Source organism: Dendrobium catenatum, unplaced genomic scaffold (genome assembly GCF_001605985.2).
Source record: "Dendrobium catenatum unplaced genomic scaffold, ASM160598v2 fragScaff_scaffold_1016, whole genome shotgun sequence".
Classification (NCBI taxonomy): domain Eukaryota; kingdom Viridiplantae; phylum Streptophyta; class Magnoliopsida; order Asparagales; family Orchidaceae; genus Dendrobium; species Dendrobium catenatum.
In genome coordinates this window covers 811,387-838,391 of record NW_021319478.1, presented here as the reverse complement: position 1 = coordinate 838,391, position 27,005 = coordinate 811,387, and the positions used below count along the sequence as shown (strand labels likewise).

Below are 27,005 nucleotides of genomic sequence, written 5' to 3'. Positions count from 1 at the left end.
AATGAGTGCAAGAAATGAAATATTAAAATTTATAGGGTGATATGAGTGATAGGAATGAAATATAGTAGTAATATTTTTAATATTAAAATTATTTATAAGTAATAGACATGGAATATTAAAATTTTTTATTTTAGATACATGTAAATAAAATAATATAGCATGTAAATCCCCCAAAACAAAATATACTAGAAAGCCTTAAGACAATTTATGATTTTTTACGTTTTTTATTATAAATTATTTGTTCACATTTTTAATTATACCTTTTTCAATAATAATTAATCTAAAGTTAAAATGTAACGAAGCTTTGGAACAAACCGCTCTAGAAAGCAAACATTATTCTTGCTTTATGTTTACTGTCACCTTCATTGTCATCTGAGGCGGCAAACGCCGCCATAGAATCCGGCGGTGCCAGCGATCTCGATCCACGTTGCCCTCTTTGCTTCCCTTATTCTCTACGCAGCCCTTCGCCCTTTCGCTCCTGCCTTTTTCCCTCGTTTCCTTCATAGGATTTCAGCGGCCTGTGCCCTCATAGGGAAGCAGGAGAAATGCGGACTGCTAGGGCGATAAGTTGGGCTGTTGAGGCCGACGCGACGGTGGGATTGGTGAATGCGATCGCTGGAAAGGGATTGCAGTGGTGGAACGAGATTAACGAATCGGATGAATGGCAGCGATGGTTATACTATACCCTGTGTGGTTGTTATTGCTTTACATCTCTCGTTGCGCTGGTAATCTCATTTGTTTCCCTTTTGGGGTATTTCTTGTATGCTGTTTTGCCAGAGTTTTGATAGGGTGGTGGAAGTACCCATTGTCGATTAAACTGGTGGGTTTTTTTTTTTCGGGATTAAGAGGAAGAATTTGAGGGACCTGGGGGATTAGAGATTCTATTGGAAGTTGATTGGTGCTTTTCAATTATTATTATTATTATTTTTGTCTGGATAGGTAGGGCATGATTTGGTTTAATGGTGGAATTATTCCTTATCTGTTGTTGTATGGACTGAATAAAAATGGGGATTGTAATATGTTGATTAGAAGAATTTATGGTTTTTGATTGAAATTCATTCCTGCCTTTTTTACTTGATAATTAGTTCACGTGTACAGTCTGATTTAAAGTGGAGGGCAGAAAATAAAAGAAAGGATTTGTATTCTTTTATTTTTAACTGGAGGGTATAATAAGTAAAAGAAAATTATGATTCCATTATTGATTAATAGTTAAAAAAGAGAATTAATATTACAATTAATTGGACGCATATATATTTTCCTTTTGTTAGAGCAACGATTATTTGGCTGTTATAAAAAATATAATTGTATGAATTTCTTTCCCTCCACCTACCTGTGTTTTTTGCAAAAACCAAATCCTTTTAACATTGCCGTGATTCCCCTCCTCACTTTGCTTCCTCAATCATGCTTACATGTGAAATCTAAGAGGAGAGGCACAATCTTCCGATCCCCTGCTATAATTGACCAAAGGTTATTTCTGTTAGAGCAAATATTTCTACAATTTAACTTGAACCTATGTATTGTGCTTCCAAAATATTGATAATTATTTGTCAGATGGATCCACACATTCACAGGGTCGTTGTAACAGTTGGAATGGTAATTACTAATTAGACATCTAGTCTTCCATTGTAATGATCTAACCAACGATGGAATAATCATGAACTACTAAAGGGATGAATGATGATTTGTCCATCTGCCTGTACATTCCATGGATTTTAAAGGAAATTATTGTAATCTTGCTAACGATAGTTTTGATATAGAGAGAATGTGATGTGGCCATCCAGGTCATCCATATGACCATTCGACCTCCACGCCATTGCTACCACACACCTGCTGCTAACGGTCCATTTTCTTTTCTGCCTTTTTGTTATATTTAGTACTGTCCTTTTTATAGTCTGTCTCCATAAATCAAGTAATTAGTAGTAAGTAAGCTTTAGACTCATATAAGCTGTAGTGAAGGAGAAGTAAGGGGCATAATACAAAATTCTTCTTCGGTTATTCCATTTTACTGTTCCATTGAAGCTTTGTTCAGGTAACTTCCCGCCGGCGGCTACATCAGTTTTGGTATCAAAGCTAGGTTGGCGCATTCATGGCGGACGGAAGTAACCACCCCCGACCCGACGGCGATCGGAGTCTTGATGCGTTGTGGGAAACGCACAAACAAACATCCAGGCAATTGGACGAACTGGTTAATGCCTTCGCTCGATTCACATACGAAATGCGGGATGAGATGAGGCAAATTAGGACGACTGCAAATCCAGTAGCACGTCCCATTGCACCGACAACCTTACCGGGGCATCACCTGCAGGCGCGAGCTAGACCAGTGCAGAGGAGGACAATGGTCGGACTTCCAGATAGTTCGGAATTTGAAGACAGTGAACACATTGCCAATGAGTTGTTCGGTACCGTCGAAGATGGTCGTCCGCATTGGCCTAATAGAAGGAGACGGCATCAGCATTATCACCCTGAAAGTGAGCGAGCTCGAATTAAGATGGATATTCCATTCTTTGATGGAAGACTCCATATAGAGGATTACTTGGATTGGGAAGGTGCAATAGAGAATTTCTTTCAATATATGAAGATTAATCTAGATAAACAAGTAAAGTATGTGGCATGCCGCCTCAAAGGGGGAGCTAACGCATGGTGGATGCAATTGCTCCAAAGTCGGCAACGTGAGGGTAAGGGAATCATTCGTAGTTGGAATCGAATGAAGCAATTAATGAGACGACACTTTCTCCCTACCGACTATGAGCAGCTACTTTACCTTCATTATCAAAATTGCAAACAGGGGGCTCGATCTGTAAATGAATATACTGAAGAGTTCTATAGATTGAGTGCTCGCAACAATCTTTTGGAATCGAAAAATCAACTAGTGGCGAGGTACATCAGCGGATTAAAAGAATCACTTCAGGATAAATTGGGACTCAATTATGTGTGGTCTCTCTCTCAAGCCGTTAATTTCGCCTTGAAGGCAGAAGTACAGTTGCAGCGATCCGCTCGACCCTATGTTCCTAAGAGAACCTTCACAGATGGTAATTATGGAGCTGCTAAGGCCAGTTCGTCGTCCCCAAGAACTCCTCAAGCCAGCGCCCCGCCTGTTGGAACACAACAACCGGAGACCAGAGGACAATTCAAGCCCAAGGCTACTAGCAGAGACAATCCTTATGCCAAACCTTCCACTATTAAATGCTTTAGGTGTTTACAGCCTTGTCATAAATCTAATGAATGCCCTATGCGCCATCAGATACAATTGGCCGAAGCCAATGAGGACTTCGAACCATCGGGAGCATTAGATGAAATTGAAGTTCTAGTGGAAGAGCTATCTGCAGACGAAGGCGAGCCTATCTTATGTGTTATGGAGAAGGTGCTTATAGCCCCAAGTAAAATTGTGGATACTCAAAGAAACAACTTGTTTCGTACTAAATGCACCATTAATGGGAAGGTATGTGATTTGGTGGTGGATAGCGGATGTACTAAAAACATCATTTCTCGAGCTGCTGTCCAAGCTCTACAGATCAAGACTATCCAAAATCCGAACCCCTTCAAGATTGGTTGGGTTAAGAATGGAGTAGATTTCCTTGTTTCAGAACTATGCAAAGTTACATTCACCATCGGCAAGAGCTATCTCTGCCAAGTTACATGTGATGTCCTTGATATGGACGTATGCCATCTCATTTTAGGTATGCCCTGGCAATATGACAATGGAGCCATACATGACGGCCGAGCCAACACGTACACCATAGAGTGGAAAGGGAAGAAGCTGAAATTAGTTCCGGCTAATCAGACTCTTGGTAAACCATCTTCCAACAACCTGATAACAGCTCAGGTGATATCCGGACATGCTCTCATACAAATGAAGGAAGCGAATTGCCCAATGTTCATGTTGATGGCTGGAGATGCAACACCGGTAACTCCTCCTATATGTCACTCCGATGTTCTTAAACTGCTTGATTCTTTTGCAGATGTTATAGCTTCCGAACTACCACCGTCTCTACCTCCACTGCGAAGTTTGCAACACCAGATCGAATTCATTCCGGGTGCAACCCTTCCCAACCTACCTCATTATAGAATGAGTCCTCGTGAACACTCAATTCTTCAGGAGATCTTGCAGGAATTGTTGGCGAAACAATTCATTCAACCTAGTATGAGTCCTTGCGCTGTTCCAGCGTTGATTGTACCGAAGAAGGATGAACAGTGGCGGATGTGCATTGACAGCAGAGCCATCAACCGCATCACTATCAAATACAGATTTCTAATTCCTAGAATCAACGATCTCCTTGACAGGCTTCATGGGTCCGAGATCTTCTCCAAGCTGGATTTAAGGAGCGGATACCACCAGATACGCATTTGCTCGGGTGACGAATGGAAGACAGCATTCAAGACCATCGAGGGCTTGTTTGAATGGAAAGTTATGCCTTTTGGGCTCTGTAATGCCCCCTCAACTTTTATGAGACTAATTAAGCCTTACTTGGACAAGTTTTGTATTGTCTATTTTTATGATATTTTGGTATACAGTGTTTCGCTTACATACCACTTAACACATCTAAAGCTGATTTTAGAAGCTCTCTGTGATCATCAACTCTTCCTCAATTTAGCTAAGTGCCACTTTGCAGTAGACAATGTCTACTTCTTGGGCTTTGTCCTAACTCCGTAGAGCGTTCATACAGATCCGTAGAAGGTTGCCGCGAACAGAGATTGGCCCGTTCCTAAAACCGTGACAGAAGTTCGTAGTTTTCATGGGTTGGCCAATTACTATCCCCGCTTTATTAAAGGCTTCAACAACATCATATCCCCTATTACCAACTGTAAAAGCAGCCGCATTCGCGTGGACAGCCGCACAACAAAGGAGCTTTGAACGCATTAAGACGGCCCTCAGTTCCGCTCATGTACTGGCATTCCCTGATTTTGATAAGCCATTCCAAGTGGACACAGATGCTTCGGGGATCGACATAGGCGCTGTGTTATCGCAAGACACCAATCCGGTTGAGTATTTTAGTGAAAAACTAAGCACTAATCGGCAAAATTGGTCTGTGTACGAACAAGAGCTATACGCCGTCGTCAGAGCTCTCAAACAGTGGGAGCATTATCTTTTGCACAAGGATTTTGTTCTCTGTAGTGACAATCAAGCGCTACAATACATCAACAGTCAAAAGAACATCAACCGTATGCACGCGCGTTGGATAGTCTTCTTCCAAAGATTTAGTTTTGTGATCAAGCACAAAGCCGGGAAAACCAACAGAGTAGCGGACGCCTTAAGTCGTCGATCAGCTTTGTTGACTCACCTCCACACCGAAATTACTGGGCTGCAACAACTGAATGAGTTCTATGCTGATGATAAAGACTTTGCACAAGTGTGGAGTGCTTGTGTAGCTGGACAACCCCAATCTGACTTCACACTGCAACAAGGTTTCTTGTTTAAGGGTAATGTGCTATGCATTCCAGATTCTTCATGGCGTCCGCAAATCATTAGAGAGCTCCACAGCGGGGGTTTGGTTGCCCATTTAGGAAGAGACAAAACCTTGGAGCTTATTCAGTCTCGTTTCTATTGGCCGTTCGACGGGATGTTACAAGGTTCATAAAAAAGTCCTTTGTTTGTCAAGTGTACAAGGGAAATGCTCAAAATACTGGTTTATACACGCCATTACCCACACCGGATTCTTTTTGGTAAGATCTCACTCTCGATTTCGTTTTGGGTCTACCCTGTACAAAACGAGGCTCAGACTCTGTCATGGTGGTCGTCGATCGTTTCTCCAAAATGGCGCACTTCAGTCCGTGTAAGAAGACATTCGACGCCGTCCGCATTTCCGCCCTATTCTTTAGAGAAATCGTAAGGTTACACGGGTTACCCCGTAGCCTTACGTCGGACCGCGACGTCAAGTTCGTCAGTCACTTCTGGCATGAGTTATGGAAGAGGCTCAACACTGAGTTAAAGCTTAGTTCGGCTTATCATCCGCAAACTGACTGCCAAACAGAGATTGTCAACAGAACTTTAGGCAACATGCTCCGTTGTCTTGTTTAGGACAATCCGAGGAAGTGTGAAGAAACATTAAGCCAAGCGGAGTTTGCCTATAACTCTATGTCAAACCGATCGACTGGACACTGCCCTTTTCAGGTGGTCTATACTAAACAACCCAATCATTTGGTAGATTTAGTCATTCTACCTAAAGATCTACACTCTACAGCCAACCGAATGGTAACCCAAGCGGCAGAAACATTACAAAAGGTGAAAGACAATTTGAATCAGTCGTCACTAAAGTATAAAGCAAAGGCTGATCTCCATAGGCGGTATAAAGTCTTCGACAAAGGTGAACTGGTCATGTTAATAATGCGCAAAGAAATGTATCCACAAGGCACTTATTCTAAGATGAGTCCAAGAAAGGTTGGGCCTTTCCCTATACTTCACAAAGTTAATGATAATGCATATGTGATTGATCTTCCGCCCCATATACACACCTCGTCCACCTTCAATGTAGCTGATATTTACAGCTATCACCCGCCGGACAACATACCAATTTCAGAAATCTCGTCGGAGTCGAGCTCTTCGGAGCCGGGGGAGAATTGATGTGGCCATCCAGGTCATCCATATGACCATTCGACCTCCACGCCTCTGCTGCCACACACCTGCTGCTAACGGTCCATTTTCTTTTCTGCCTTTTTGTTATATTTAGTACTGTCCTTTTTATAGTTTGTCTCTCTAAATCAAGTAATTAGTAGTAAGTAAGCTTTACTCATATAAGTTGTAGTGAAGGAGAAGTAAGGGGCATAATACAAATTCTTCTTCGCTTATTCCATTTTACTGTTCCATTGAAGCTCTGTTCAGGTAACTTCCCGCCGGCGGCTACATCAGAATGTTAAGGCGTACTATAGTATTTAATTTTTTGCTACATTATATAGTTAAAAAATATGTTGAGGCAGAAATACTAAGTGATTTTTTTCTCGCTCATGGGCATAAATGTTTGGGTTGAAGATGTGTCATGGTGTAGTAGGCTAAATTCTTGTTCCTATTTGATGTTCACTCTGCAATGAGTCACATCAGAGTTGATGTTTTGAACTTTTGATTGGGATCATGTGGCATATGCTCATTATGGTTCCTATGATTTTTTATGCATTCTAAATGGTTTATGTTCAAGAGAAGGTGATTTCCATGATGACTTCATGTTGTTGAGCAAGTCCTTGGTGCATGATACTGATGCTTAAAAGATTTTTTTTTTTGAAGGCGAGTGACGATAGATTTGGAGTGCTCTTATGTGAGTATTAAATTTAGTCCTACATTTGATATCGTATAACTGTGCTTGCATAAAAATACATGAAATTGGCCATCACCTATAGGTTAGAGGTTTTTAGGTTGAAAATGAGTTTGTATATTGGTGCATCTAGCTCAAAACTTATCATCTTTGGTCCACACTTTTGAACAATTGTTATAAGTGCCAATGATTCAACCGGGATCCCATATTTTATTTAGTTTATGACTCCTGTGAGCCTTGCTTTATTTTACTATAGTTGAGTTAAGTTCAAGAGCAGTTGAATCCCATGATACGTCCATTTGGTTGCGTGAACACTTGGTATCTGATACTTGATGATGTTGCAAAAAAAAAAAAAAAGTTTGAGGGGGAAGGGTTAATGGTGGATGTGGATATTTGATGTAAGCAAGCGCCCCCTTTTTAATGGTGTATGATAATTGATGTAAGCAAGCCTCCCCCCCTTTTTCTCGGTTCCCCTGGTCTTGGTGGATGTTCGGTTCTTGTTGCTGCTCACTGGCTGCCTCGATTCTCTGGCCTTGGCTGTTCAGTTCCTGTTGTTGTTTCCTGGCTTTTCCGGTTCCCTTGGCCTTGGCTGTTCGGTTCCTGTTGCTGTCCCTTGGCTTCTCCCGTGCCTTTAATGCTGCCTTTTTCTTCCCCTTTTTGGTTGGCTGTGGGGGGCGACTGTTGTTGGCTGTTGCCTCCTTTTTTTTCCTATTTATAATGGAGTTTTGGGCTACTATGAGGGATTTTTTTGGAAGTGAAAACAAAGTCAAAATCTGAGGGTTTATTCTCTAGCTTGAGAGCTACTTCTTCACTTCTTGTTTCTTCTTCCAAGTCTTCTAACCCTTTCTTCTCTCCACAAGTTTCCACCCCATTGTATCCTTATTCTAAAATTGAGAGTGGTGTTATTTAGTAAGTTTTGTTGGGATTTGCCGGAGGAATTGTGGCAGACGTTGGATTGGATCAAAGTTGCTGTGGTGGACCATTGGTTTGCATGTCATTGAGCATTATATTTACCTAATTTATCGTTAAATGTGAGGTGGCCACCAACTGGTTTTTCTGATGGTAGTTTCTTTTGATTTTCTTTCTTCTTATAAAACAATTTCAGTTTGTTTAATATTATTTGGTGATTTGCTTACTAAAGTTTTGGATCGAGTTGTATTCTATTTTCTTTTGTGTTCTCCATTGGGCTTTAAGATTTCTGGTTCTCATCAATTTGGTATCAGAGCACTAGGTTGTTGTTCTAGTCTTCCTTCCTCTAAAAAAATCTAGGTTTCATCAAATTTGGATCAGAGCCCTAGGGTTTCTTTTTAGTCTTTCCTTCCTCTAAAAAAAATGGAAAATCATGATCAACCAAGTAATCTTGAAGTCCAAATTCCAACAAGCAAATGGGTCCCATCACAAGGAAACTTTACCGATCCCATCCAGAACGAGCTTAACAAAATTCAACATAAAATGCGCTTGTGTACAGAAAAATACGATATAAAGCAACTTCTTCAGGCAGTTTAAGCAAGAAAGAGAAAAAATCCAAAAAAAATATGCTGCTTTAATTTTAGAGTTGGATAAGGTTCATTCAACGCGTAAAGGAGATTCAGATTCGATCTTATCAGGAGATGAGAACTCTCTCCCAGGGGATATCTGATGTTAGCAAGCGCCCCCTTTTTATGGTGTATGATAATTGATGTAAGTAAGCCTCCCCCCCCCCTTTTTCTCGGTTCCCCTGGTCTTGGTGGCTGTTCGGTTCTTGCTGCTGCTCCCTGGCTGCCTCGATTCCTTGGCCTTGGCTGTTCAGTTCCTGTTGCTGTTTCCTGGCTTTTTCGGTTCCCTGGCCTTGGCTGTTCGGTTCCTATTGCTGTCCCTTGGCTTCTCCCGTGCCTTTTTCTTCCCCTTTTTGGTTGGTTGTGGGGGGCGGCTGTTGTTGGCTGTTTGCCTCCTTTTCTTTCCTATTTATAATGGAGTTTTGGGCTGTTGTGAGGAGTTTTTTTTGAAAGTGAAAACAAAGTCAAAACCTGAGTGTTTATTCTCTAGCTTGAGAGCTACTTTTTCACTTCTTGTTTCTTCTTCCAAGTCTTCTAACCCTTTCTTCTCTCCACAAGTTTCCACCCCATTATATCCTTATTCTAAAATTGAGAGTGGTGTTATTTGGTAAGTTTTGTTGGGATTTGCCGGAGGAATTGTGGCAGACGTTGGATTGGATCAAAGTTGCTGTGGTGGACCATTAGTTTGCATGTCATTGAGCATTATATTTACCTAATTTATCGTTACATGTGAGGTGACCACTAGCTGGTTGTTCTGAGGGTAGTTTCTTTTGATTTTCTTTCTTCTTATAAAATAATTTCAGTTTGTTTAATATTATTTGGTGATTTGCTTACTAAAGTTTTGGATCAAGTTGTATTGTACTTTCTTTTGTGTTCTCCATTGGGCTTTAAGATTTCTAGTTCTCATCAATTTGGTATCAGAGCCCTAGGATGTCGTTCTAGTCTTCCGTTCTTCTAAAAAAAATGGAAAATCATGATCAACCAAGTAATCTTGAAGTCCAAATTTCAACAAGAAAATGGGTCCCATCACAAGGAAACTCTACCGATCCCATCCAAAACGAGCTTAACAAAATTCAACATAAAATGCGCTTGTGTACAGAAAAATACGATAATATAAAGCAACTTCTTCAGGCCCAGTTTAAGCAAGAAAGAAAAAAATCCAAAAAAAATATGCTGCTTTAATTTTAGAGTTGGATAAGGTTAATTCAACGTGTAAAGGAGATTCAGATTCGATCTCATCAGGAGATGAGAACTCTCTCTGTCACGACCCAACCCGACCGGGACGGGTCCCGCTCGTATCGGGTCGTGAGGCCTGAACTTTCAGACTGACTGAACTGATTCCAGGATCTGGCTTTTGAATTTGTTTCAGAACTTTCTTTCAAACATTACACACAGAAACAGACACACAGAGCTACTATAAACATCAATAGACAGCGGAACAGATCATCTATCTTTTTCCTCAAAAGAATCATATACAAATACAGCTCATGACTTTCAGACAGAAAGAAAAGCAGAACAGAAAAGGCATGACTGTACAAAAATCAAAAAGACAAAAATACCTATAACGGATCAGACTCTGAACTCTACTCCTGGACTTCCTTCCCCTTCCCAGAACCTGAAAACCACGCAGAAAACAAGGATGAGCTACAACAGCTCAGCAAGATATCAAACCTCCAATCAAAATCCTCAGAGTCCACATCAAACACATCAGACAGAAATCCAAACAGAAATCAGAACAAAATCATATATTGAATCAGAACAGAATCGTACAGATCAGAGCAAATCAGAACAGAGCAGAAATACATCACATCAGAACTGACAGAACGTACAAAAATCAGAAATCAGATTAAAATCATATCAGATCAGAAGTCATATCAGAATAGACAGAATCGTACGGAAATCAGAGTCAGATCACAGTCAAAATTGCCCGGCCGATCGCACGATCGTCCTGGACGATCTGAACAAATTCCACATCGTCCTGGGACGATTTCGCAGGACGATAATTAATTTCCAGGACGATTTGCTCTCTGACTTTTGCCATACACTGATCGTCCCGGGACGATCCCAGATCGGCCCGGACGATCCCTACAGGAAATCATTCCTGTAACTTCTGGACAGAAACTGGAACAAAAACTGCCCTAATCGTCCCGGGACAATCCAGATCGGCCCGGACGATCCTGGAGCAGATCTGATATTACACTCTCCCAGGGGAGAATTGATGTAACCAAGTCCACCCCCTGGTGGCTGTTCGGTTTCTGTGGTTGTCCCGGTTCCCTGGCCTTGGCTATTCGGTTCTTGCTGCTGCTCCCTGACTTTCCCAATTCCCCTGGCCTTGGCTGTTCGGTTCCTGTTGCTGTCGCTTGGCTTTCCCGATTCTTTGGCTCTTCGGGTGGGCTTCTTTGGGCGATTGCTTGGGTGCCTTTTGGGCTCCTTTTCCCCTGTTTTGGGCGGCTGTTTTGGGTGTCTTTTGAGTCCCTTTTTCCCTATTTATAGGGGTTATTTGTGGCTATTTTAAATATGAGTTATGTGATAATTTTTGGAGTAAAAACCTGAGAGTTTTCTTAACTTGCGAACTAGTATTCTTCTACCTCCTCTATTATACCTCGTCTCGTTCTTCTATCTATTTCTTCTCGCCATGGTAACCCTTCCAATTGTATCTTTCTTCTAAAAAATATATATTTAAGTTGTAGTGTGTCTTTATTTTAAGTTTGTAATGTCTATGTGATGTCTATGAAAAAGGAAGACGTATATTTATTTGCATATCTAGTGTTCTCCTACTAGCCTTAGGAATCCTAGGTTGCATCAATATCTCTTATGTGATGGAGAGATGGTTAAGACATATGAGAGTATTAAGTTTAATCACACATCATATAATTAAAAAAATATTGGCGTGGAAATACAAAATACTTGTGTTTTAGACCAGTCAATGTTGATTATAATGCTATTTTTTTATTCTCAAGTTCAGTTGTATGAAGATTCAATTTTAGTTGCATTGTTAATAGGGATGTAAATCAGTCAAGTTCAATTGAGCATGAGCTTTCTTGAACTTGAATTCATTTGCCAAAAACCCTATTTGACCTCAAGCTCAAACTTGATTCAACCATTTATAGTAGTGTTTGGATCTTGGTTTAATATATGGATACTGATTTAATCTCTCTCAAGTTCATTTAACCATAATATTTTCTTAAATTATGGGAGGTTTGCTCTCTGACGCGTGCTGAAACCCATCTATCAGGTGCAAATTATCCGCATACAGTTCAGAGTTCCAGAATATGGTTGGACAACTCAAAAACTTTTCCACTTGATGAATTTTTTTGTCAATGGATGTATGATAAGTCATGAATCCTTAGTTTCTCACAGTGTTCATGCTTCACACTTTTTTCTAATTACTAAGCCTTATTTTTATTGACAGTGCGTGCTCTTCTCTTTGGGTTTTACCCGAATGTTTTTGTTCTCAAACCTAAGGTAAGTTTCTTCATCGCTAAGAATTATTTTTATGTTAACATTGAAGCCCGCAGGTGAAATATGTTATGGTAAGTATGATTAGACGCTTCTCCTTCTCATCATTAGATCTATTCTATACTCCTGTACAACTACATGTTTTTAAAATTCGATTGCATATTGGTGCTATGCCATGCATCTCTTAAAACTATAAGAAGGTGAAGTTTGTTCTCTCTGATTGTAAATTTATAAATCCTTCTTGTATATGCTGATAAAGTAAATAATCTGTTATTTGGGTGTTGCTTATTTGTGATGCTTTGTTTCATGTCTTGCTCTCTGGAACGTTTGGTTTGGTTTGAGTGATTCACTTTGCTGGCAATGTTGATAAATTGTCTGTAGTTGATATGATGAACTAATTGAAAGTTTGCTGGAGCCAAAACTTGCTGGCCAAATTGTATGGAAAATTCTGTTTTAGTTTGGTCAAAAGCATTGTGTGAAGAGATATCTCGAGGATTTAATTAGGGGATGAAGTGAACGTGAAGCAGAGGCCATCTTGAGGCTAATCTTTGGGGCTTTATGTATGATGGCGGTGGCAGGAAATGGGAGGATGAAAGAAGAGATGGTGCTAAGGCTATCATCTGGTGATGCCTATTTAATGATGTCTTGAGGCTAATCTTCAATTGGGGGTTTATGTATGATGGTGGTGGAGGGAAATGGGAAGAGGAAAGAGGAGTTGGAGCTAAGGCTATCATCTGGTGGATATGATGACTTGGAAAGAAGTTTTAGGATATATCGAGAAGTCATCTTGCTATAGTCATTCATTATTTGGAGAAGTGAAGGGATATCTTCTTTTTCATATATGCTTTAATCTTTCATTTAGATAATCTGATCTCTAGGATGGTACAAATTTTTTCTGTTGAGCTTAATATTAATTGCTAGTGTTTTGAATCTAATATTAATCTTGTCTACTTCTTGAACATATTTTTTAATTAATGAGCTATTGCTGTTGCTGGCATGTGATCCTTGGCTAGAAAAAAGTCACTACGACTCTTATATGTATGGGGAAATTGCTAAATAGAGATGTCTTCCCTATGATCATGAGGACATTGAGAAAATGCATGTGGTATGACACTTTTTATCTTGTTTCCTGCACAAAAAAATATTATTATCTGTTTTTTGAAAAGAGAAGGACCTGAAACCATTACCAAATGAGAAAGTAGATATATCATTCTGAAAAATCTAGTGAAAGAGGATAAACCTTTTGAGGTCTCAACGATACATTTAAGAAAAAAATTTATCTTGGAACTTCCAAATTCAACAAAGGGGCATGATGCTATCTTTCCTCTTGTTCTTGCTTTTTTACAACATTACTTTGCTTGATGTTCTAAAATTTTGATGTTTTTCTTGTTTTTAAGTTATTTATTGAATGAATACTTCTGCTGCATGTTGTTCCCAGCCTTTTAGTTTTAAATGTTTTATGCATGAGATATTCTTGGAGAATTCTGCGGTTGAAGTACTTATGCGCATGTAAGGCCACAAACATATGGCAAATGAAAGAGGTTGGTAGGGGTCCTAGAAAATTGTTTTGATGCCTTGCTGGGAAACATCATCTGAGTTGAGAATCGTGATTCCACAATCTGAATTTGTATGTAGTTATTATGTGAGAGAATTATTAAGACATCTTCATTTGAAGCTTTATATGGTCTTATGACTCAAATGGCGCACTTACTGGAGAATAATCACTTCAGTAATGATGCAAAAGGTTTTGATGATACTGTAAAGTTGACACAAGGAAGCGAGGGCTGCGTTAAAAGCTAAATAAGAAAGTAACGCTGTTATGGAAACTCAACGTCGAAGGAGAAATAACGTGTTATTTTTGCACTTTCTACGTGGTAGATATATTTCGGAAACAGCATAATTTAAGGTTGCAGGTGTTTGGGGCATGCAAAATCTATGTAGACAATCAATTCAAGTGATTGCTCGATTAAATTTCCTTCAGGTATAACCGTATAAATGATTTTCATTTTTGATCTTTCTGATATGCATCCACTAGGAGTATATTTTCTGGGTAAAATAATGCTGCAGTCATAAGTGATTTCATGCCAAATGGCGATTCTGATGTATTTGAAAATTTAGCTGTTCCTCTAGATGTAACAATGACATAGCACTGAATATCAACTTTTGGTGAAATGGTTGGGAAAGTATGCTATGAGAGAAGAGGCTGAGTATCATAAGAAGAGTTAAAGAAGATTGATCTTGAAATATATGGTAGGACCAATAATTAGCCCTCACAAGAGCAGGACTTCCCTTGTTTGTGAGAATGGTCTGGAGTGTTCGGAAAAAAAAAAACCTATATCAGTTCCTTGAACAAAATTTATCCTTATGCCTTAGGTATAAGATATAAATTATTTAAGTAAGGTCGCCAAGGCCTTAGCCCTTCCTTTGCTTTCCCTTATATAACCTTCATCTTATTATTTCATTATTTCAGGTTCTTGAGATAGCACTTTTTGATCTTCCCAGTCTACTCTTCTTTTCAACATACACTCTACTTGTGCTGTTTTGGGCAGAAATATATCATCAGGTATATGCAATTATATGGATGTTTACTCGTTGAAAATCATGGTAAACTTGTCACCCTTGTACTTTGTTCTTTTTGAATTCATTTCAGGCTCGAAGTCAACCAGCTGATAAGCTTAGACCTGCCTATATAATAATTAATACTATCGTGTATGTGATACAGGTGAGAAAATATTTCATATTTGAAACAATATGCTTTAGTAAGCTTAATTTATTTTTAAACTTGCTACTGCAGATTTGGATTTGGGTATATATAAAAGCTAGTCCAAGGTCTATTGCTGGTGATATGGCTAAGCTCTTCTTATCAGGTGCTTTACATGATTTTGTTCACTGGTGAAAACTGTACCTTCATCATTATCATTACCTTTCCTCAATTATTTGAGTTTTTCTTTTGAAAATTCATTTTTCATTCCTTATAATTGAATCGGCAAGAGTTGTTAATTTTAGCTTGCATAAGTATCGTTGCACTTTTGGTGATGTTAAGTTAATATTCTTATCTTATTAGGGCATTTTCTATCCTCTTGTGTATAATGGTTGTTTTTCTCATGTTCGATAACATTGTGGGTCATTTTGCTTTAGGGGTTGTTTGGTTGGAGAAAAAGTGAATGCAAAGCATTTACTTCGCTTTGCGTTTTTACTTTTTAGTGTTTGACTGGGTGACAAGCAAATTCAAAGTAAAGTATTGTAAATGTACGATATTTCATTTTAGTTCATTTTTTAGATAAAGCATTCTCCCCCAATTATGGGCGAGAACGCTTTACACAGCTTGCTCCTTGCTTGAGCACCACTGTCGACCACGACCACCAGCCGCCGCCCCCGACCGCCAGCTTCCGCCGGCCACTACAGCCGCCCACCTCCCCCGACGCCACCGTTGCTGTCCACCACTGCCATTTAGGACTTTACTCTACGTTCATTTCTTCTAAGTAAACAAAAAAAAAAAAATCACTTGCATTTACTTTACAATTTATCCAAACAACTCCAAAGTATTTCTTTTGCAGTACATTCCTTTTACTCTACATTCTTTTTTCAGCCAACCAAACAAACTCTTAATTTTTTTTTGGAAGTTTTTATGATATTCTCTTTTCATGTAATATACGTTTAAGGCATTTTGTTTTAGCCATCCAACCATAGTTCTATGAGTTATATCTTCTTTTTACATTGCTAATTTTTATAAAATAGATTGAAGATACTTTAACTTAGCACAGGTATATATCACATTATTCTTCAACAATATTGGTTAATCATTATTAACTTCAGACCCATTAAAAGTGCCAACTTTCTTCATATTCTCCGTCATTATTTTACTAATTCTAAGCCCATTATTATTTTTATTATTGGTGTTGTTCAAAATTTTCACCTTTTTAATAGTGGTCTCACCTATTAGGCCAAGATATCTCACATTGAATATCATTTAAAATAATATAAAATTAATTCAATGAATATGGTCTTATTATTGATTTTTGATATAACCATCTTGCAAATGAGAGCTCTTTGGTCACTTTATAACATGCATCTTAGTTAATTTTCAATAGTACATGACTTTTTGTAATTTCTAACATATCTCGACACTCACTTTATTCTTAACCCACAAGATGTAAATTATCATGCCATCTCTTCTAAAAAGAAAGAAAAATAAAATTTCTATGAATATTCTATCTTTTTCCATGCTTTTCATTAATCTTCTAGCAACATGTTGCTTTTGATATGTGCCATAATATTCATGATGATAGATAGTTTTTTCGTTTCAATGTTGTATGAAGATCATCCCACACACAAATAGAATAGTCACAAGCAATGCACAAGATAAACATAAATTTTTATGTGGAAATCTAGAAAGGGGGAAAATTATAGGATCTAGGTTAGCTAAAATGCTTCTGCAAGTTTAAGTTGAGAATTACAAATGCCTTCCCTCTATAATCGAGGAAGATTGATTCAAATATGTAGTATTGTGGGATACGTCCCTTATAGCAATGATGGTGGGAGTATGAAGATGTATGATAGGCGACATGCGACATGCTTTAATCGACGATGAGTGTTGAAAGTTTTGCAAAGATAGGCATTGGAGATCATTTGATGACAAGTAATGGATGTCGGTTGATTGAGGGCATCAAACATAAATTTGATGACTTTAGATGTCAAGTGACAAAAGATGTTCATTGGGTGTTAGTTAACAATTTACTTCTGACAAAAGTGGTGATAGATGTTAGATTGGGATATGGAGGCAATCTATTGGGATTTGAGACAAAGTGAATAGGAAGTTAAAGGAGAAGTTTGAAAGAGCAAAAGAGCAAAGACATTAGGTTGTTATTTGAAACGATGGTTGAAGTTTTGAAATTCTTTATGATTCAAGAACTCTGTTAGCTGAAAATTTGCCTTGAATGTGTAGAAAAATATTTATAAAGTTGTGTTAGGACTTGAGCATTAAAATCAACGAACAAATAGTAAAGTTCAGCAAACCAACATATTTTCTTGATAAGAAAGGAAACACGAACAAACAAGATATAGTGGTTTTCTTTCGAGAGGAGGATTTTCTCTCCCAAACTCTAGATGCCACTAGAACCCTTACAAAAATAGTGGACTAAAAGAACACTCACAAAATCCACATGAAGAAAAGAAAAATACAACCAAAAGGCCTAATATAATTCTCCCTATTTTCCCCTAAAACCTGAATTTACTCCTTCATGTTTTCCCCCAACATTCTCCTTTGATAAATGATCCACTCATTTAATTATCCTCCCTTTCCAACCCCCCTTTTCAACCTGCCAGTCCCCCCTCTCAAGTGGGTCCACATCCTTGACCGCCTAGCCTTCCTTGAGCCACTCGCCTGCTGAGTTGAGCCAACCCTATTTCGGGCCGGTTGTAGTGAATGGGCTTGCTTAGTCGGTCCATCTATACTCCTTTGACCTCCAATGGTTTTAACAACACCTCCATGTTGTCCATCAAAGTTGGGGGAGGTGAAGAGAATAGCATGTGCTCTCCTATCACATGTCGCAACCGAGACACTAGGTGGATGGTTGACGATGATGATAACTGTAGGTGATATACCACAACACCAATGCACTTCACTATCTCATAACAATTAACATAATGGGGTGATAACTTATCATTCCTTTTCCGTGCCAAGGTTCTCTATATGTAGGGTCGAAGCTTCAAGTAAACCCTGCCCCCACCTCAAATTGAATGTCTATCCTTTGTGCATCTATTTGTCTCTTCATAATTTGTTGAGCTCTCAACAAATGCCCCTTAAACTCCACGAAGATCATGTCTCTATCCTCCAATACTGCTCTACTAATGCCACCTGTGTGCTACATTATCCATAATATGTCAAGTGAGGCGGATCTTCCGTATAACACTTTGAACGATTTTGTCTGAGCTGCCAAATGGTATGAATTGTTATATCAATACTCTACCCATGCCAACCCACAACTTTGGTATATATGATGTTAAACACCGAAGATAAATCTCCACGCTACGATTGACCACCTCTATATGTTTGTCAGTCCATTTGAGAATGATAAGCAATTCTCCTTTTCAGAACGATCCCTTACATCTTGAACAATTCCTTTCAGAACTGACTATGAAAGATCTTGTCTTAATCCGATAAAATCGATTCCGATATCCTATGTAGTCTCATCACCTCCCTTATGAAAACTATCACTACTGATATTGTTGTATAGGGGTGGCAAAGGGGAAGGAAATGGACATACTTACTCAATCGATCTACTAGCACTAGTATCGTAGTATATCCTTCTGACTTTGGAAACCCTTCAATGAAGTTCATGATCATCTCCTCCCACACCTTTTATAGCATAGCTAACGGCTGAAGGAGCCCTCCTGGAGACATTGCTAAATACTTGTGCCTCTGACATATATCACAGCTAGCCACCATCTTCTTGACATCTTTCTGTATACCCTCCCAATACAGCTCTGCAGAAAGCCGGTGATGTCTTTTTGGCCCTCGAATGTCCCCCAATGGCCATCCATGAAACTCTTAAAGCAATCAGGGAATGTAATAATAGGTTTTGGAAGCACAAACTGCCCATAATGAAGCAAATTTTGTCCCACCACTGAGTATCCCGGATGACTGTCCTTATTTTCCACCAGCTTCTCCCTAATTTTCCTCAATCTTACCTCTTGTTCGCTCTCTCTCCTCAATGCTTCCCAATAAACCACTAATGTCACAGACAATGCCATTATCTAGTGCTCCCCGTTGCACCTGGATAAACCATAAGTTGCTTTGTTTTCAACCCCAGATCGATATTCAATCTCAAAGTCATAGCCCAATAACTTGGAAAACCACCTTTGATGCTCCTCAGTAACTATTTTCTGCTCCAACAAAAACTTCAAACTCCTCTGGCTAGTCTGACGATGAAATGTTTCCAATAAATAAGGCCACAATTTTTAAATGGCCAACACAATCGCCATCAGCTCCCACTCATAGACTGACTTGAGTCTTGCTTTAGCCGTCAACACATGACTGAACTAGGCCATTGGTCTATGGTTTTGCATGAATATCGCTCCCAACCCAAAACCCGAGGCATCTGTCTCAACTACAAAAGACTGGCTGAAATCTGGGAGAGCTAATACTGGCACACTGGTTATAACCTTCTTAAACTCCTCAAAAGCCTAGGTGGCTGACTCTCCCAAATTGAAGTTGTCCTTTCTTAGATATTCTGTCAATGGCCCTGCTATAAAATTGTATCATTTCACAATTTTTTTGATAGTAGCCTGTCTCCCAAGAATCCTCTTAGCTCCTTAAAGTCTTGCGTATGGGCCATATGAGCTTGGCCTCAATCTTACTCTGGTCATCTTTCACTTCCTCTTGAGATACCACATGCCCAAAATACTCCACTCTGGGCTGGGCGAAAGAACACTTCTTCCAATTGAAAAACAAAGTGTTAAATGCTCCAAGTGCTCCCTCTTAGACCTGCTATATACCAATATATCGTCAAAAAATACTAGCACAAACCTTCACAAGTAGGGATGGAATACCCTATTCATCAGAGATTGGAAAGTGGCCGGTGCTTTAGTGAGGCCAAAAGGCATCACAAAAAATTCATAGTATCCCTTGTGCGCCCTAAAAGTTGTTTTATGGGTATCTCGTGCATTCTGATTTGGTGGTATACGAATTTCAATTCAATCTTGGAGAACATCCTAGATCCATGCAGCTCATCTAATAACTCATCAATGACTAGTATGAGAAACTTGTCTGGTACAGTTTCCTTGTTCAGGGAAACTCCAACTTCCATTATTCACCAACAATACAGGACTAGAGAAATGGTTCAAACTGGGCTTGATGATTTTAGCTTTAAGCATCTCCCGAATTTAGTCTCTCAATCTCATCCTTTTGAATCTGAGTGTAGCGGTATGACCGGACACTAATGGGAGAGACTACTTCCTTTAGAACAATAGAGTTCTCTGCTCCCATGGGGGTGGCAATCCTTGGAGAAGCTGGAATACCTCCCTGAACTACTAAAGAAGTGGCTGGACAATGTCTGGAATGTCCTCTATCTCCTCTGTCTCTCCTCTCTCTGAATTCTAGAGCTCCACCAAGAACCCCCCTCCTTCCCCTTGTATGGTACAAACTATGGTTTTTAAAGAAACCATTGCTTTGGATAAACTGGGGTCTCCCATAAGTACCACTTTTCTACCCTCCACCTGGGTCTTTATAGCTAATGCCTTCCAGTTTACCTTAGTCTTCCCCAAGGTTTGTGGCCACTTTATTCCCAAAATCAAATCACTATTTTCCAACTCCAATAAAAGAAAATCTTTCTTGATGTTAATCCCCCGCAACTCTACCACCAATCCTTGATAGATCCCTCTACTCTTCTCCACCTTTCTTGTGCTCGTCACCACTCTAAAACATCCCGTGTCCACTAGTTTTAACCCTATTTTGTCCACCACCTTGTTCGATATGAAATTGTGAGCCCACTATCCATCAGGATTGCCATTGCCTCTCATTCTATCTATCCCCTCACCTTCATAGTGTGATTCATGGTGAATCCCACTACATAGTTCAATGAAATTTCAGCCAACTCGAAGTGTAAGGGCTCCTCTTCCTCTACCTCCTCCCTTGCTGCCTATGCATCATCAACCTCCTCCTCATCACACATAATGAGAACCTGCAATATACGATTTTTACATCTATGCTAGTGTAAATTTTTCATCGCATCTGAAACATAGCCCATTTTGATCACCTAAGTGGCACAAACAGATCATCCTAAAGATGAGATCATCCTATCATTTCCAAGTTAAAGGAGGGATCAATTTGGATCATCGAATATGGACTTTTATGTGGTAAATAATGGCAAAGGGACCAAAACAAATTGATGGACCGGTTGAGCTGGTCCATTCACTACAGTTGGTCCAAAATAGGGCCGTCACAACCCAACAAGCGGGTGGCTTAGAACAGGGGTGGGAAGGCCAGACGGTCAAGGACGTGGGATTACGTGAGTGGGCGGCTGTCAGGTTGAAAAGGGAGTTGGAAAGGGAGGATAATTAAATGAGTGAGATCACTTATCAAAGGAGAATGCGGGGAAATGCATGAAAGAGTAAATTCATGTTTTGGGAATAAAATATGGAGAGTTATATTTAAAGTCTTTTGGTTGTATTTTTCTTTTCTTCATGCAGATTTTGTGAGTATTCTTATTGTGCACTATTTTTGTAAGGGAATCTAGCGACGTCTAGAGTTTGGGAGAGAAGTTTATTCTTTCGAAAGAGGGCCATTATATCTTTTTTGTTCGTGTTTTCTCTATTATCAATATGATATGTTGGTCTGTTGAATTTTACTATTTGTTTGTTGATTTTGGTGCTCAAGTCCTAACAAAATGATATTAGAGCAATTTCTTGGAACAAATAGCAAGAAGAAGAGTTGAGGCGTTGGAAGAGAAGCTGGAGGAAATTGGACATATGCAATCCAATTTGGGAGCAATAGATGAACATTTTTCAGCAGTGGATGAGCATTTTTTAGCAATAGAAGGAAGGTTTAAAAATCTCGATGATATAATGAAACATATGTTAAAGAATCGAGATAAGGTGGCTCCGTCGGAAGCAAGGGGAATCATGAAAGTGATATGCCGAGGGAAGACAAAGAGGTGAAAATTGGAGGAGAAGAGTGTTGACGAATATTTTCGTATCAACCCGACCCCGATCGAGCCCGACTAGACTCGATCGTGCTTGATCGACCCAATTGAATGTCGTCGACACACACAAACCCTTGAGCCTTTATTGAGGAGGGGTATGAATAGGGGATATGGAGGTTGGAGGGAATGTGAAAGAGGAGAACAGGCAGGTTGAATACGACGGGAGATGGGAAAGGGAACTATTGAGAGATCCTAATGCTCACTTCATGTGAGGCATGGGAAAAGGAAGAGTATATTGTGGGTCTTCGAAAGTGAAACTGCTAGCAAGGATTAGACTGCAATGGATATGATTGCAATATTCTGTAGGACAAACGGTCAAAGACCTTTACACTCAATGTAAGCATGCCAATGGAAGAGCAAATAGAATTATACATATGATTATCCATGAAAAATAGTGTCTTTTGGATACACATCTCGATGGATAATGATATATATATAATTAAATAGTCACGAAATTTCTCCCATTAGATATATCAGCTTGAGTGAGGTTTATTTGATATGGGTGTTCGTTTCCAACGGTTGCAAGCCCCTATAGTTAATTTCATTTTAGGTTTTGACCTAAGAATATTCTCGATTAGTGATGTTATTTCATTCTCTTCTTGGTTTGGTACTTAGTGGGATTCTTAAGTTTTTCTAATCTAAAGGAGATAGTCTCAACATCATATTCAACACGCTCAAGGATCATGCAATCATCCGGTCAGTATGAGGGGAAAAAATTAAGAAAGGAGACATCACATATAAAGCATCAAGAGAGAAAGATAGAAGAGATGTCATAAGTGTGACGTGGATAAGTGAGATTTATAGCCTCCCAAGAATAAAGAGCTCACCCAACGATAAATCATGTAGCGATATACTCATACTGCCAGCCTGATCTATAAGGGACATACTATGCCCTTAGTAACGTACTGTACCTTCAGTATTAATGCCCTCGACCTACTTAATACAAGACAATGATGAGACTTATAACTTAACTCCAACTAGGGATCTAAACATCCCTGACCTGGATTTATCATCCTGGTCTAAAAGGAGTACCAGTTAAAACTCCACATAACATTTTAAATACATGCAGTCCAGTCTTATGCAAATGCAAGAGTGGTGGGAAAAAATTGCATAAGGATAGCTTGACGCAATTTACTAGTTATTGAATTTATGTTAAGATTCGTGTATCCCTTGAATATTATAATTACCATTAATTTCAGCATAAATCCAAAGGGCTATTAAGCCTTTCCTGACGTAAATCAGGATATTCTTACGCAATTCCTCATATATCTGTATATTCTTTTACGGAAAAAGAAAAGAATATTTTTCGCTTTTAACTTCACAGCATAAGAAGATAGGCTTTTATTGGCTTAATGACAGCCACCTGACTGATCTAGCAATTCTCCATTTCCAGCATTTTTTCTCTCTCTAATTACATTTAAGAGCATTCTTAAGACAACATGCTTAGCCCTTTCTTTATTAGAACGAGCAAAGAACTTCCAATTTCTTAGCACTAGTTGGGATGCATATGATGTAATGCTGGCTGTTTGTTTTGTTAGTTCTCTCGTTCTTTGCTGCTCTGGGCTTCCTAATATATGGTGGAAGGTAAGTTTATACATCCGGATTAAATATTACCGTATTGTGCTCTTATGTCCTTTTCCTCATTTAGACTTTGCTTTTGAAGATTGTTCCTTATGCTGTGGCGTTTTCCTATTGAATCCAAAGGCCGAAGCAAAAAGCTGAATGAGGTGATCATATTTTCATTACTTGGTTTTCTCCTATATTCTATGGATTGAGTGACTTTTTTTCCGTATACGTCATTTTTCTTAATTACCAACCCCCAGTTTTTCTAGCTTTTTGTTAATTATCTATTGGAGGGATATGACTTTTTTTAACTTACATGCTGCTTTGTTTTTAATCCAAAGGGCTGTTTGGGACCAAATTTAACCGGATTTATGCAGGATTTGATCAGGATTTATGCTAAATCCTACCAAATGGAATTTGAGCACCCGATAATATTTAATAGGAGAGCTTTCAACCCAAAACAACAAACCACAAGCGAAAATTGGAAGAACATACCTAGAATAATTTTTTTTGCAAGAATTATGAAGAAAAGCAACAAGATACAAGGTTCTTCAATTGGAGAGGAAGATTTGACTCTCTCAATCCCTAGCCGGCGTATAGAGCCCAAAATTTCCTAAGCACAAACTAATTTTAGCCAAAATCAAGCATAAATCCTTACCCTAGGGTGAAAACAACTATTAAATGCAAACAATTCAGAGTAAAATACCAAAACAACCCCCAAAATTCAAATTTCTCTCTCACCCGCCCCCTCCTCTCTCTTCATTAGCGTGTGGACTGCACCTCAAGGGGGGCGGAAAATGCCTTGGGCGGAACCAGGCTTTCACCTGGTGTATACAAAGACTTGACTCTTTTGGACCGGTCTAACAATACCCCCCCTCCCAACGAACCAATTTATCCTCAAGGTGGAAGGACGGAAATTAATATTTCATCCTCAATGCGGCTCCCACGTGGCGTCGTACTCGGCTAGGTTCTTCCAATTTATTAACACTTCCTTACTTCCTCTCTCTCTATTGTTCTCCTTCCAACTCTAGTGGTTCCAAAACCACCTCCAAAACCTCCGTAAATATCACCGATAACTCCGTACTGGATGCATGATTCCCTATAGCTCTCCTCAACTGTGACACATGAAATACCGGGTGTAGGTATCGGTCGGTGGTAACCTCAATCGATTCGCTACTATTCCAATCCTCTACAATATCTCATAAGGGTCAAAGTATCTCAGGGTCAGCTTCTTATTCCTCCTACTAGCCACCATCTTTTGTCTGCAGGGATGAAGCTTCAAATACACCCTAACCCCTATCTCAAACTGAATGTCCTTCATGCACCCATCTGCCTACCTTCTCATGATATGTTGGGATGTCGACAAGTGTCAAATTCCTCTAGCACCCTATCCCTATCCTCCAAGTACTGCTCTATTAAAAATACTGGTGTGCTACTTTAACCAAAGTGCACCAAATGAGACAGATCTCTTTCTTACAAAACTTTGAAAGGAGTTATTGGGAAGCCGAATGATACAAAGCGTTGTACGTACTCTACCAACGCTAGCCACTTGGCCCATAGCCGAGGTGTCTCTGAAGCAAAGCACTGTGGTATGTCTTCAGGCTTATGTTTTCCACCTTTGTCTGCCCGTCTGTTTGAGTGTGATAAATGGTGCTCCTCTTCAGCGCGGTCCTCTGCAGCCTAAGTAGTTCCCTCCAAAAGTGATTGGGAAACACCTTGTCTCGATCGGACACTATAGACTATGGTATCCCATGCAATCTGACCACCTCTCTAATGGACACCGACGCCACTGTCACTATCGTGTAAGGGTGTCGTAAGGGAATGAAATGAGTACATTTGCTCAATCTGACTACCACTACCAAAATAATCGTAAATCCCTTAGATTGGGGTAGCCCGTCTATGAAATCTATGGAGACCTCCTCCCACACTCTGCTTGGAAAAGCCATGGGTTGTAGTAGTTCCCTCAGAGCCATGGCCAAGTAATTGTTCCTCGAGCATACCTCACAGTTGGACATCATCTCCTCTACATCCTTGTGCATCTCTTACCAATATAACTCTGCAGCCAATCTCTTGTATGTCTTCTGCACACTAGAGTGACCCCTAAAAAAGGCTCCCGTGGAACTCCTGTAGCAAGTGTGAGGTATGGATCGAGGTTTGGGGCAGCACAAACCTCCCCTGGTGCAACAGTCTCTCCCCACATACGGAATAGCCAGGGTGGCTATTCTCATCCTTCAGTAGATCCGCTCTGATCCTTCTCAGCTTCCCGCCCTACACACTCTTCTCCTTAATAGCCCCATAATCCAACATCAATAATATCGAAATGGCTAACTAATAATAAATGAAGAAAAGAAAAAGAAAATGAATGATCGATCAGATGAATCCTTTCACTACACGGATCTTGGGTCGTCATATTCCCGCCCTACACACTCTTCTCCTTAATAGCCCCATAATCCAACATCAATAATATCGAAATGGCTAACTCCTGGAGCTCCCCTCTCATATAGATAAGGCATCATCCTTCTTGTGGCCCTTGTTCTCCAACCCTAGCCTATATTGGATCTCAAAATCATAGCCCAACAATTTTGATAGCCACCTCTGATGCTTCTCGGTCACCATTCTCTGCTCTAACGGGTACTTCAAGCTCCTCTGATTTGCCCTAACGATGAAGTGTCGGCCCAAAAAGCAAGGTCGCCATTTTTGAATAACTACATTATTGAATAACTAACACAATGACCATCAACTCCCTTTCATAGACCAATTTCAGTGTGATTTTGGTTATCAACACATGGCTGTAGTAAGATATAAGCTGGTGGTTCTGCATGAGCACTGCCCTCAATCCACATCCTAATGCATCAGTCTCGACCACAAACATCTGGCTGAAATCAGGTAGGGCCAGGACGGGTACCGTGGTCATGGTTGTCTTCAACCTCTCAAAGGTCTGGGTCATTGCCTCTCCCCACAAGAAGCTATCCTTCTTCAGCTGTTTGGTTAGTGGCCAAGCTATGGTGTTGCATCCCCCTCACGACTCTCCTATAGTACTCAGTCAACCCTAGGAATCCTCTCAGCTCCCTTAGAGTCCAAGGCAGCGACCATTTCAACATGGCCTCAATCTTGGTCTAATCAATGGCCACCCCCTCCTAAGATAATATGTACCCCAAGTACTCTACACTAGTATGTGGAAAACAACATTTATTTAGGTTAGCCCTCATTTGATGCTCCTGTAACACCCCTAAGACCACCCTCAAATACTTCAAATGCTCCTCCTTAGACTTGCTGTACGTTAGGATACATTGAAGAAAACCAGAACACACTTCTTAAGGTATGGTCAAAACACCCTGTTCATGAGAGACTAGAAGGTAGCAGGGGCGTTGGTAATGGCATATGTGCTCCCTGCATCTCCCCTAATCACCACCCTTCTCCCTTCCATCATTAGCTCCATTGTCAGCGTTCCCCAATTTACTTTGGTATCCCCTAAGGTTTGCAACCATCTCATTCTTAGGATGACA

The 27,005-nt window shown here is 39.8% G+C and overlaps 1 protein-coding gene across 2 annotated transcripts in view; it reads left to right on the top strand.

Annotated features, from left to right (window-relative positions):
- The first annotated feature begins 309 nt into the window (after positions 1–309).
- LOC110105845 (tobamovirus multiplication protein 1) overlaps positions 310–27,005 on the top strand; it is a 33,983-nt gene continuing 7,287 nt past the window's right edge. The window contains exons 1-8 of one of the 2 annotated variants that reach the window (XM_020835503.2): positions 310–725; positions 12,012–12,102; positions 12,189–12,241; positions 14,706–14,798; positions 14,886–14,957; positions 15,030–15,102; positions 23,475–23,520; positions 23,600–23,663. In XM_020835503.2, coding sequence (XP_020691162.1) covers positions 546–725; positions 12,012–12,102; positions 12,189–12,241; positions 14,706–14,798; positions 14,886–14,957; positions 15,030–15,102; positions 23,475–23,520; positions 23,600–23,663 — 672 coding nt within the window. In that variant the 5' untranslated portion in view covers positions 310–545. The remainder of the gene's footprint in view (positions 726–12,011; positions 12,103–12,188; positions 12,242–14,705; positions 14,799–14,885; positions 14,958–15,029; positions 15,103–23,474; positions 23,521–23,599; positions 23,664–27,005) is intronic. The other variant, XM_020835504.2, reaches the window with a different exon arrangement.